This window comes from Pimephales promelas, chromosome 7, assembly GCF_988280905.1.
Source record: "Pimephales promelas chromosome 7, fPimPro1.hap1.1, whole genome shotgun sequence".
NCBI lineage: Eukaryota > Metazoa > Chordata > Actinopteri > Cypriniformes > Leuciscidae > Pimephales > Pimephales promelas.
Window position 1 is genome coordinate 33386994 of NC_142775.1, and position 13445 is coordinate 33400438.

At 39.2% G+C, this 13445-nt stretch overlaps 1 protein-coding gene across 17 annotated transcripts in view; it reads left to right on the forward strand.

Annotated features, from left to right (window-relative positions):
* mycbp2 (MYC binding protein 2) overlaps positions 1-13445 on the forward strand; it is an 88578-nt gene that overhangs the window by 62729 nt on the left and 12404 nt on the right. For 13 of the 17 annotated variants that reach the window (XM_039683385.2, XM_039683390.2, XM_039683387.2 and 10 more), the window contains 15 exons: positions 2204-2336; positions 4154-4279; positions 6094-6258; positions 7721-7819; positions 8319-9938; positions 10032-10201; positions 10310-10554; positions 10661-10828; positions 10954-11111; positions 11484-11683; positions 11923-12072; positions 12177-12337; positions 12485-12641; positions 12750-12974; positions 13178-13243. In XM_039683385.2, the coding sequence (XP_039539319.2) occupies positions 2204-2336; positions 4154-4279; positions 6094-6258; positions 7721-7819; positions 8319-9938; positions 10032-10201; positions 10310-10554; positions 10661-10828; positions 10954-11111; positions 11484-11683; positions 11923-12072; positions 12177-12337; positions 12485-12641; positions 12750-12974; positions 13178-13243 (3843 nt within the window). The remainder of the gene's footprint in view (positions 1-2203; positions 2337-4153; positions 4280-6093; positions 6259-7720; positions 7820-8318; positions 9939-10031; positions 10202-10309; positions 10555-10660; positions 10829-10953; positions 11112-11483; positions 11684-11922; positions 12073-12176; positions 12338-12484; positions 12642-12749; positions 12975-13177; positions 13244-13445) is intronic. The other 4 variants (XM_039683394.2, XM_039683398.2, XM_039683388.2 and 1 more) reach the window with 3 other exon arrangements.

Below are 13445 nucleotides of genomic sequence, written 5' to 3' on the forward strand. Positions count from 1 at the left end.
TGGATTTAAATAGGGAAATAAACTATGATTGGATCTTTATTGCTGTGATTATTATGTTTCTAGCATGTTATTTGTTTGTTATCAGTTCTTCTAACACTGATTGATGGAGTTTGTAGCTTTTCATTTGTTAAACAAGCATGTAGGAAGACGGATCATGGCCATATTTTGAGTCCAGACCTTAAATTCATTCAAAGTCTTTGGGATGTGCTGGAGGAGACTTTACAGAGTGCCCGACTCTTGCATTGTCAGTACAAAATCTTGACCAAAAATTGATGCACCCCTTGATGGAAATAACATCACATCAGTTATTACTAGATCTAGGACTCAGAGGACTCCCAATTAATGTGTGAAAATGATTCTTCGTGATTCATCCCAACCATTCATTCACAATTTGAGCCTGATGAATCTTGACATTGTCATCCTGGAATTTGTCTTCCTACATGATTGTTTAAGAAATGAGAAGCTACACACTCCAACTATTAGGGTTAGAAGAACGGTTGCCAAACATACATGCTAGAAACATAATATTGATCCAGTCCTATTTGACTCAAGTATTTGCTTATTTAAGTTTATTTATAACTGACCGGATTTTTTTTTTTTTTTTTTTTTTGCCGGGAAGTGTATATTTTTATAGATGGCACTTTAAATATTACTAATATTATGTACTGTTTCTCAAAATAGCCAATATGTTATTTGATATACTAGCATCTTTGAATAATTCATACTAGTGTTGGCCGATATGCTCCATACGGTGGGCGGGGCTTATTTATTTTTATCATTAATTTGCGTATTTGTTTGCTCTTTACTTTACTCATTAATTTGCCTATTTAATTACTTTGTTTTATATTTGATCACAAGTTATTTCCTGGTAGTGAGGTAAAAAGATGGCCTAACCATTCCTGTGTCTGACTCAAGAGTGTGCAATTTTATTATGTCTGTTGTGATATTAAATAAAGCATTAAATCTGAAGAGTATTTTAACTTGTCAATGGGAGATTTATGGGCACACATTATCATATTTTTATATCAATAATAATATTTTTCCTGTGGACCATACATTAATGACAGTGAAAAAATCAGAAAGCTGCTTAGGATTTTCACAGATAACTGATTTGTGCTGTGATCGGACCTTAAGACTTTTATTCGGCTTATATAATTTTAGGGATAATATTATTAATAATTTGTAATTGTATTGGTCTTTTTTGTTATTAGTGTCATTAAAGGTTTTGTTAATGTGCTATGCTGACGAACAACGATGCAGTTTTCATCTTGGCTCAAACAACAAATGTATAAGAATGATGTGTGTCTTTATAACAAGCATTCTTGACAATTTGTGTATAGATCACCTTCCAATTCATTTTAAATGTGGGATTTAGTTTTGTTGTCCGTTTTAAAAACATTTTCATTGAGGACTCCTCAATCCTCATACGCATGTGTCGATGTCTCAAGTATGGTTATGTGATGTCGTTATAAAATTATAGGCAAATTAATTAGAGGTCCTAATATTCATTTAATAATAATGCTGGCCTTCTAATAATAATAATTGAATACATTAATGGGAAAACGGCCAATTATCGTTTTGGTAATATCACCATCGGCAATATCTCTGACTCGTTGTTGCATGATGCTATCGGCACAACCCTAATTCATACTGACAGATTTTTTGTTCGATTACTTGTAGGAACTTTCTTTGAATTTTATTTTCAGAATTTTTCTACTTCCTTAAATTCAAATTCGAATTACGGTTCTGCATCTTGTATGCTGCCTCAATTCTAATTCAAGAATTGAATGGGAATTCTGAATGGCGCACAACCCTGGTAAACACCTGTCTTTTATGGCATTTGAATAGTCTCCATGTCTGATCATGGAAGGGCTGGTCTTTGCCTCTTTCTTCTCTCGGTAGAGGTTGTGGTGTGTCATGCTGTCTTCAAATGCTCTCCTAAAGTTGTTGCCTATGAGCCTCCCAACTTGCACAAATACTGCTGTTCTGCTCACGAATGTCAAGTCAAATTTAAAACTGTGTCTTTGTTCAAAGTGGTTTCATTTCATGAATCTTGAGAATTGAATGGTGCATCTTTGTTTTCACTTTTCTAAATGCTCTTAATTTTAGAAGTGCCACTGAGTTTGTCTTGCTCCTCTGGATTGATGTGGTGCCAGGTGTGTGTGTTTAAGAGAGGAGGTAAAAAAAGCTGTGTCTGTATCAGGTGATTAACTCGGAGGGCACCTGGGTTCAGCTGGATAAGAACAGTGTGGTGGAGTTCTGTGAGAGTGATGAGGGTGAGGCCTGGTCCCTGACCCGAGACCGAGGGGGAAACCAGTATCTGCGTCATGAGGAAGGTAACGCAAACACACTCTTTGTCTCTCAGTCTTTGTCATGGCATCCTTTGTGGAAAAAGAGAAGTGTTTAATTGTATTGAATGTGCACTTTCAATACAAGAAGTGTTCTTCAGATCTTAAAAGCATATTTATATATGCAGATAAAATAATATAAATTAAATTAAAGGTCATTTAAAGTGTATTTAAAAAGACTACACTTATGTGGCATGTTTTAAGTACACTTTTCAAAAGTGCACTGTAAAATGTCAAATAAATGTTACTCTTTTTGAATCATCATTTATCATACTTTTAAAGAAGTACACTTATTTTGATGAGTTGACTATCATACTAAAGTGCATGCATCAGTTTAACTCTAGTGCTATCTGACAAAATTCATACATTTTAAGTGTACTAAATGCATTGAGGCTTATTTTAATTCACAATAAATGTTTGTCAGTACATTCAGAAGTACACGTTAAAAATTTCAAAGACAATAGAAGCGTTTATTAAATATATATATCGTCGGGCATAATTCTCGCAAGTCCAAAACCACCACTTTTCAGGAAATAGAAAAACAAATGTTTTTTTAAACATTGAAACACTGTGTTGTCAAAGTTAATATTGTAGCTATATATTAAGAGTTCAGATGCAAAAGCCTCTGAGTGCCATTTGAAATTTTCTTCTAAAATGATAATTTTTATCAAGCTTGTATATTTAAGTTCAGTGATTTCACTTAAATGGCAATGATAATTACCTATTAATTGTTATTTAAGTTAAATTACTGAACTTAAATATACAAGTTTGATAAAAATCATCATTAAAGAAGAAAATTTCAAATGGCATTTAGAGGCTTTTGCATCTGAACTCTTCATATTCATATATAGTCATAAACTTGCACATTTTATTAGAAAGCAAGCTCAAATGGAGTTATTATAGGTTTTAAACCAGTGATTATCGGGCGAATGTGTTTTTTCTGTCATCAAAACAATCGCAACAAAGGCAGTAAGTGCATCACGTTACTTTTTAATTACAGGTTATGAAGTTTATTGTATTTTATGTAGGCGCTCAGTTTTGTTTGTCATTTGGCTCAAATCTCATGTTATGAAAGATGAAATGCTACAGACAGGCTGTGACTTACACATTAGCCTTCACACACACACACACACACACACACACACACACACATATATATGTGTGTAAAATAAAATTCTGTTCTTATTCAAACAACCAGTTTTTTATTTACCCATGCTTTACAAGCAAGCAGAGACGTGCCAAACTGTGTGCGGCACTTCTTTCAATATTAAGGCAGGGTGGAGATATGAGGTTTGACTGACAGTTTGAGGATCCAATGGAGTCTCGAGGTTTATTAACACAAGCTCTTTTTAATACTTTTAATTGGTCAAATATTTGCAAAAAACACAGGGAGGCATAAAGGGTGACCAATTGTTATGATTTATGAATAAAAAAAAAACAAAATATGGAGTTTCTGCATGAAAGCAACATGCAAGGTTTCTAAGCATTATAAAGATATACTTCGGTCCTACGTAAGTGGTTCAGAAAACGGTCGAACGGCTCGATTTGAGGCAGGGGAAAACAAATGAGATTAAAACAAAACCACTGGATGGATTTTTATCATTAAATGATGGTTGTGTACAGGTACTGACAACACACATTGCAGTACAATCAACTTGTAAAAGTGCATGTACCATTATATGACCCCTTTAAGTATATTCTGGAAATCAATAATGTGGTGCACCAACAAGATAGCACATCTAAACCAAGTTAAATACAGGTGGCTTTCAGTTATTAATGCCTTTTTTCCCCTCTCTCTGGATCAGAGCTAGCAGTTTTGGAGCATGGAGCCCAGACCCCTCCTCCCAGCCCATTCTCAGTTCAGGCGTTTAACAGGGGCATGGGCAGCTCGGGAGCTCAGGGCTTCGACTACGGCATCTCCAACAACAAAGGTGAGAGTAAAGATCCGGTAGAGTTAGAAATAAAATGTAAATTATTATTGAGTGACACTTAGATCTCTATTTATATGGTTACAGGCCATCTACCAAATAAAAAAAAAAAATTGTTGTACCATGTTCCTGCAAATATATCTCGTACTTATTTCCTGACGTTTAAGCGTTACTTCACAAAATGTATTTTAGACCAACAGTGGTAGAATAGCTTGTCAACCAGAATTGTTCTATTTTAAAATGACATTTTACAACAGGAAAAGTCATGGAAACATCCTGGATGCTTGGATATACTGGAAATCAGACTCTCTTCTATCTTTTTAAAATGCTGTATGACCCTTGTGCCTGTAAATGTAATGTTTTTAGCAATAGTATAGAATATATGAAACATGCATCAAATGATTAATAAGCAAACACAATCATTTGCTCTTATTCAGCTCTTTAATCAGAGTAATTGTGTTCTGCATGCTGTGTGTCTTGGCTGTCGTCTGTGGCGTGTGAAGGCATCATTGTGTGCATGGGCAAGACTCTGTGTGCTGCAGCTGGGTCTTACCCACCATACTGTTCTCATGCAGCACTGCTTAGTGGCATTACCCATAGACAGCTGTCTGATGGGTCCTTCATCTTCTCTTAAACTCATTGAATCTTTGTTCATCTGAATAAAAAGACCTAACCTAAGTTCACCTAACTATGAAGCTTAACGAAACCCTTCCTGACTAAAAGTCAACTTTTAAGTCAATGTTAACATTAATTAATCCCTGTAGTACACATTCCTAGTCTTACTGCGCTTGATTCGTCATTGCTCGATATTCCAAAGAAAAATGTCTTCCTAATTTTTTCAGAATTTAATATCTTGCTCTTTTGGTCAATGTTACCTAAGATATCCAGTTATCTGTCTGCAATTCTATCAATATTTGCCAATAATGTAAAAATGGAGTAATTTGGTAATATAATGGGCTTTATGCACAGCTGCACTACTTCCTGAACTTAAGCCAGCTCCTTGTTTCCTGTCTGCAATTATTGGCCAAATTGATTAATTCAGGTGTGCCTGACCTCAGTAGTCACGGCAACAATAATCAGACACACCTGAATTAATCAATTTGGCCAATAATGGCAGACAGGAAACAAGGAGCTGGCTTAAGTTCAGGAAGTAGTGCAGCTGTGCATATAAAGCCCATACAAGCTTTAAAGATACTTCCAGTAGGATACCATGACATTTTCTCAAGGGTGAACTTGACCTGAAACAGTCAAAAGACCTTCTCAGAATTCATTGCAAACGCTTATCATGAAATCCCTACGTTTTGTAATACAATCAGTTTCTTATAGATAAAATCAATTCCCATTTTACATTTTCTTTCTTCACCGAATATGCATTCAGACATGCATCACGGAAGTCTTTTCATGTTGACTTTAACTACTCTGCTAAAATATTAATTAAGTGATATTATTTTTATGATTATGTTTGATTATTATTCGAAAATAAAATGTTTGATACTTTGAATTTGAACAAAAAACTGGAAAGTAATTTCCAGAGTTGCACTATAAAAGGGATGAAAGCATAGCATTGGCTTTGTCTGCCAATGCTTTATCTGTGACCATGTGGATGTTCCAGATATGAGGTTTCATGAAAACCTATCCCCACGGCTCCCCCCCCCCCCTTCCTTATTCCCCTCACGTTGGTTCAGCTGACCCACTCACAAACCCCATTACTTCCAGTGAGAGTGCTTGTGTGGGGCGTTAAACTGACTAGCGAGTTTGTATGGCTCCTTTTAAGGATCATATAAGCTACAGCACTCCCATTGTCTTCCGCATTGCAGGTGACCGGCTGAGTGCCATACTGAATTCCGTTCAGTCTGGGCCTTTCCTCCCAACTCCTTCCATATTTGAGCAAGCTGCCAAACCTCCCTCTTCCCTTGTCCACAGCCCATTTGTGTTTGGACAATCCCTTTCCCAGCAGCCTCAACCGCATCCACAGCTTCCGAGTAAGTCTGTCCGTCTATAAGGTAGTGGCGGTGGTGCTTGCTTACACAGGTGCTGCTTGTTCTTGTCTTAAGCGCTTAATTGTTTAGTATCCCTTAGGTTGTGATGAGTTCTGTTCAGGCTTATTTCCCCTGCTTTTCTGTCGGCGTCCACCCGCTTGCTTGCTATGTTTGAATTGGTGATTCTTTCCTTTCTCATCTCATTTAAACTTCAGTGGCCGAATAACATTTAATTTCATCTTTTGTTTTTCCACTGTAGCTACTAACAGTATGTTTCATGTCAGATGTTTCTGTTGACTTGATTGCAGTTAAATTTTTATTTGCTTGCTTATATGTAGAGTGATTCATTTGATTATTCATTAGCAAAACAGTTACCTAGAGGTCCAGCAATCTGTCCACACAATCAAAACCATGCAGTGCTTGTGCATTTAAGCCCAAGTGTAATTCAAAATGCACTAATGTCTGCATAAGGAAAATATAATTGGGTTTTTGGATTTGAAATTGTCTCAATATTTCCACAGCCAGAATACTCTTAATCTGCTTTCCACATTCATTACAACTCATCACTCAACCATTTTATTCGGACTTTTCTGCCATCCTTCCTGCACTGGTTGATTCACAGTTTTGTTTTAGCATTGTCCCAGCTTCCACCAGTCTGTCTCTCTCACAGTGTCTGTCCTTCTACTTGTTGCTTTTTCTCGATTCATATATCTTTCTAGTCCCCTATATGTTCCTCTGGCCCTGTTTACACCTAGTATTGACATCCATCTCTGGTGATCCGATCACCAATTATACGGCTTTAATGGGGTTGCAATGCCTCATTTTTGTCAACCGATTTGAATGTTGTCTGAAACTACATTGCATTAGTCGTGTAATCTGCTTACTACTTCACTGCGCAAAAAAAATGGTTTTAAATCATAAACTACCTGTCTTTAAGGAAATAATATATTTGATATATTATATATGACTTCACAGAACTTCTCTGCAGTAACAGAGATCATGTCAAATACCCAGTTAATAGTCAAGTCACCTTTATTTATGTAGCACATTATACAATACAGATTGTTTCAAAGCAGCTTTACAGTGATAAACAGGAACAATTCATTTCATGAATTCAGTTCAGTGTTGATTTCAGATCCGTTGTAATTCAATTGTTAAATTCGTTAATTTCATCTAGAACAATGATTCTTTGGAAGTTGCATAATTAAGTATAATTAATTATGCATACTTTCTAAAACGTAGTAAGGTAAGAGACCCATTTGAGTTGCATGCAAATACCAGGTGTAAACTAAAATCTCTCTTGGCTGTTGATTAGATCACCCAAAACAAATGTTAATATCAGTTTTAAACACGGCCAGAGTTGTTTTCGCATACCAGTACTCATCTCACTCTTTCTCATTTTCTGATGGTTTTCCTTGGTTCAAGCCTTGTTGCTTACTTTCCTTGCCACTGTTTTCCGCTGTAGATGCTTCATCACGCAGCCTTGCTTCACGTGAGCGTGTGCACAAAAGCAGTGCGACCGGCCCTGGCACCGCTCTATCATCTCTTGTTCTCAGACAAAAGGGTGGGTAATGCATGTCTTCTCCTGGGAGCACCCTGGAGACTCACTACAGGGATGGGTTTCATGTCATCCTCTCTACCACAGTCCATTTATTTCCCCTCATAGGCATGGCAACAGAGTATGTACAGTGCTTTGGAATATATATCGGGGACCGTTTTGTAGGCTTGACAAAACATTTCACTTGACCTGGGTGCTTTCCATTTGCATTAGTTATTTATGCATCGTGCTACCTTAAAATTACTTAACTTCTTGTATAAAGAAATTCAAATTTAGGGTAATTCTTGGATTTCAGTGGATACTTGTCAATGTTATTTTTACATCTATTGTTTTACATTTCATTTCTTAAGTTCCTGTTTTTTACCTTTTATTTTTAGGTGCCATAATTATTTTGTCGTCTTGATTTTTTTTTTCTTACTCCCTACGTATGTGAAAAGGCCTGACAAGACTTACCCCCTGCATAAATGAGTTGCGCATTGGTAACTGTTGGTGTTATAATACGCAGGTGACAGGGATAACATGGCCAGTCGGTCTATGTCTCCAGGCAGCAAGCATCGCCAAGAGAGTCGATCCTCCAAAACCGACAGTCACTCTAGCCGATCTGTTGACCAGGTGAAGAGCAAGAACAATGACAGTCTGTCTGCCAGCGAGGCCCTCATTCTCAAATCGGACACTGGCAAACTGAGGTCTGACTCTCACAGTCGCTCTCATTCCCCTAACCACAACACCCTACAAGCCCTGAAAGCTGATGGCCGAACCTCAGGCCTTAGGGCTGAGTCTCCAAACCCTGGTTCCCGTTCTTCCTCGCCTAAACAAAAGTCCCTTACTTCTGGCAGATCTAGCCCATCCAGCACCAGTTCCCCACGCTCATCCTCTCCTCATGATAAGAACCTGCCCTCTAAAGTAAGTCCTTCTTCTAAAGCTCACCTGGACCCTCCCCGTGAGAGATCCAAATCTGACTCCTACACGCTGGACCCTGACACACTTAGAAAGAAGAAGATTCCTCTCATGGAACCTCTGAGGGGCAGATCTACATCACCCAAACCAAAGGTCTCACCCAAAGAGAGCAAAGGAGGAAGCATCAATGCTGAAAACCGAGCCCCATCTCCCCATGTTGTTCAGGAAAATCTCCACAGTGAAGTGGTGGAGGTGTGTAGGTCCAGCGCCTTGCTATCCAATGATGAAGCCAATGATGAGAATGCAGAGTTGAACAATGCTGAAGAGGGCTCCTCCAAGGTCCACTTCAGTATTGGAAAAGCCCCGGTCAAGGAGGAACTTGAAAGTCGTTCTTCACCCAAAGCTAGCCGTAAAACCTCCAGCAGGCACGTGAGACCTAAAAAAGACAAATCCGGGCCACTCTTTAAAGGTGAAAACGTGCGTCCTTCTGAACCTGCCAAGCAAGCCATGTCGCCTTCTGTTGCGGAATGTGCTCGTGCCGTTTTTGCTGCTTTCCTGTGGCATGAGGGCATAGTACATGATGCAATGGCATGCTCTTCCTTCCTCAAGTTCAACCCTGAGCTGACCAAAGAACATGCACCCATCCGTAATTCTCTTAGCTGTCAGCAGGGTTTTGACGAGAAGGAGAACAAACTAAAGAACCGCCACTCTCTGGAGATCTCCTCGGCCCTCAACATGTTCAACATATCACCACATGGCCCAGACATTTCCAAGATGGGTAGCATCAACAAGAACAAGGTTCTGTCCATGCTGAAAGAACCACCTTTACCTGAGAAGTGCGAGGATGGAAAAAATGATGCGGTCTCTTATGAGATGACCAGCCACTCTTCCATGAGGTCTAAGTCCATCTTGCCTCTCACCCTCCAGCACTTAGTAGCTTTCTGGGAGGACATATCCATGGCTACCATAAAAGCGGCTACACAGAACATGATTTTCCCAAGTCCAGGATCCAGTGCTATCCTTAAAAAGAAGGAGAATGAAAAGGATGGCAAGAAGACCAAGAAAGAGAAGAAGAAGAAGGATAAGGCCGAGGTGCGTCCCAGGGGGAACCTCTTTGGGGAGATGGCACAGTTAGCTATGGGAGGCCCAGAAAAGGATACTATCTGTGAGCTGTGTGGAGAGTCTCACCCATACCCTGTTACGTACCACATGAGACAAGCCCACCCAGGTATAGTGCCATGAACTCTTGGGTATTATTCAGAAAGTTATAAGACCGATGTATGGAGATCATTCATCAGTTTGCTTTATTGTGTTCTCTCAGGTTGTGGCCGGTATGCTGGTGGTCAGGGCTATAACAGTATTGGTCACTTCTGCGGAGGCTGGGCTGGTAACTGTGGGGATGGTGGAATTGGAGGAAGCACCTGGTACCTGGTGTGTGATCGTTGTAGAGAGAAGTACCTGAGAGAAAAACAAACAGCTGCTAGAGAAAAGGTATACCTGGCATTACCAATGTAGGGAAAACAGAATATTTGTAAATATTGCATGTCTAAAACACTCTATACATCTTCCTTGGGTTTAACCCATTGGTTCTTGGAACAGGTTAAGCAGTCAAGAAAGAAACCTCTTCAGGTGAAAACCCCACGCGCTCTGCCAACTATGGAGGCCCACCAGGTGATCCGTGCCAATGCACTGTTCCTGCTTTCTCTGAGCAGCGCCGCTGAGCCTAACCTGCTTTGCCATCATCCACCCAAACCCTTCCACTCACATCTCCCCAGCCTCAAAGAGGGAGTCTCCGAGGAACTGCCCAACAAGATGGGCTGCCTTTATCTGCAAACCCTAGCCCGGTAAATACATTGTGTTCACTTTGATCACCATGACCAAGAGCAGCCTTATTGTAGGATTTCAATGTATTGAATCTGCATTGAGTCTTTATCAATATCCTTTTTGCAGTCAACACACTGAGAACTTTGGGGCCTATCAAGATGACAACCTGTTTCAGGATGAGATGCGTTACCTGCGTTCTACGTCAGTCCCTGCTCCCTACATCTCAGTCACCCCAGATGCCTGCCCCAATGTTTTTGAAGAGCCAGGAAGTAACATGAAGTCTATGCCCCCAAGGTACTGTAACAAGCTTCCCATCTCCAAAAGTTCTAGTGACCTACTTTTTTTTTGAAGATTTTATGCTTCAGGTATTCTTATTATTTCTGGAAGATGTCTTCTTTTTAAACTTTGTTTTTTTTTAGTTTGGAGACAAGTCCAATCACAGACAGTGACACAGCCAAACGGACAGTATTCCAGCGCTCATATTCAGTGGTTGCCTCTGAGTATGATAAGCAGCACTCAGCTTCCCCAGCACGGGTCAAAGCAGTGCCGAGACGCAGGGTACACAGTGGGGATGCAGGTACTGTTGTATCACTTTGTAAAACGAAATTGCAAATGACTCCGTATTACCATAATTTACTGTGTAAGCTACAAGAATGCTGAAACCGATTATATGCACCAATATAATGATACATAGCTTTGACATATTTACGGTACCTATACCTTTTTTTTTAGCAATATTTGAGTTCTTCAATCGTTTGGAATTAATTAATTTAAACTGTCAGTACAGCAAAAGTGATAGCTGACCAGAAATATTAGATGCCACTTTTTATTTAGTTTGTAAATATTAACAGTTTAATTTCTAAAATGGTGGTATTGCGATGATTTGTAATACTCTTAAGTTAAGATGATTTTTTTTTTAAATCTAAGTGAATAATGCTTGTTTCAACAGAAGTTGGGTCATCACTGCTTCGTCACCCTTCTCCTGAGTTGTCTCGGCTGATCTCAGCCCATGGCTCTCTAAGTAAAGGTGAAAGGAACTTCCAGTGGCCCGTGTTGGCATTTGTTATCCAGCATCATGACCTAGAGGGCCTGGAGGTGGCTATGAAGCATGCACTCCGCAAATCAGCCTGCAGGGTGTTTGCCATGGAGGTCAGCGATATTCTTTCAGACATTCCTCAATTTCTAACTTCCTGTCCCAAATTGTTCAGGCATAGACGAACACTTTTGAATAATAGCTAATTAGAGGGTTCCAATAATCATGGAAAAATCATAAAATCTGAATATAATCAGTTATTAAATGCTTTTTTATGAAAGAAAAAACTGTTAAACGATGTTAAACATCCTTGTCCAGTTTTGCTTAAACCCTTTGTTCTGTGTTTCCTTTTTAGGCTTTTAATTGGCTGCTGTGTAACGTTACCCAGACCACCTCCCTCCATGATATCCTGTGGCACTTTGTGGCGTCTCTGACTCCGTCTCCCTTTGAGACGGAAGAAGAGGAGGATGAGGAGAACAAAGGGAACAAGGAGAACCTTGAACAGGTGTGACCTGATGATAAAACTTTCAATGTTTTTTTAATAAGTCACTATTCACTTGTGATGAAAAGACGTTTCTGACATGGGGCAGTTTTCCTTCTTTCTTGCAGGAGAAGGATTTAGGTGTCTGTGAGCACCCCCTGTCTGACATCCTCATCGCAGGAGAGGCGGCTCATCCGCTGCCCCACACCTTCCACCGTCTGCTCCAAACCATCTCCGACCTTATGATGTCTCTTCCCAGTGGAAGCTCACTTCAGCAGATGGCCCTGAGGTATCTTCTGCCTCTGCATAGACGCACCATTAGCAGCCTATGACAATCTAGCAACCTTATATAAACATGCTAAAAGAACACCGCCTCGCTACACTCACATTTTCTTCAAAAATATACAAATCTAGTAACTTTTTGCTGTTTCACTAGGTGTTGGAGCCTTAAATTCAAACAGTCAGATCATCAGTTCCTGCACCAGAGTAATGTATTTCACCACATCAACAACATCCTGTCCAAATCAGACGATGGGGACAGTGAAGAGAGTTTTAACATCAGCGTACAGTCGGGATACGAAGCAATCAGTCAGGTGGGAATATTTTCATCAACTTCATCAGACTTTTTTCCCCTGTTGCCTTTTATATTTGTTTTTTTTTTAATGTAAAACACCAAGGTTTACATTTTACATATATTTCAGGAACTTTGTGTGATGACCTGTCTGAAAGATCTGACTAGCGTGGTGGACATTAAAACATCCAGTCGACCAGCCATGATTGGCAGCCTCACTGATGGCTCCACTGAGACGTTCTGGGAGTCTGGAGATGAAGATAAGAACAAAACAAAGAGCATCACTATATGCTGCGTGAAAGGCATCAATGCGTCATATGTCTCTATTCATGTTGACAACTCTCGTGACATTGGAGTGAGTTTGCGTACTGTTGTTCTTTCTGTCTGTTCTTTGTCAGTCAGTGTATTAATAATACACTTAATGAAGTGTTCAAAGTACATAAAACCTTCAGATTGACAATTTTCTATTTTTTTTTTTTTGTTGTAATTTCTTCGTTTTAATACATGTGTCCATGCACAGCAATTGATTTATATAACCTTTGCTCTGTTTTCTGTCAGAATAAAGTCACATCAATGATATTCCTTTGTGGAAAGGCTGTGGAAGATCTCTGCAGGATCAAACAGGTTGGACATTGAATTTTTATGCTGATATGTATCTACACCAGATGCACTGCTGTTAATTTACTTTAACAGGCTGGGTTGTACAAAGTATTTTTTTGTTTTGTTTTACTTTGTCCTGTTTGAATTTATCAAACTTGTTCCCTGATATTTAAATAGATGTATACTATTCCACTTGTCTATGTAAATTTAGATGTAGAGTGACTTC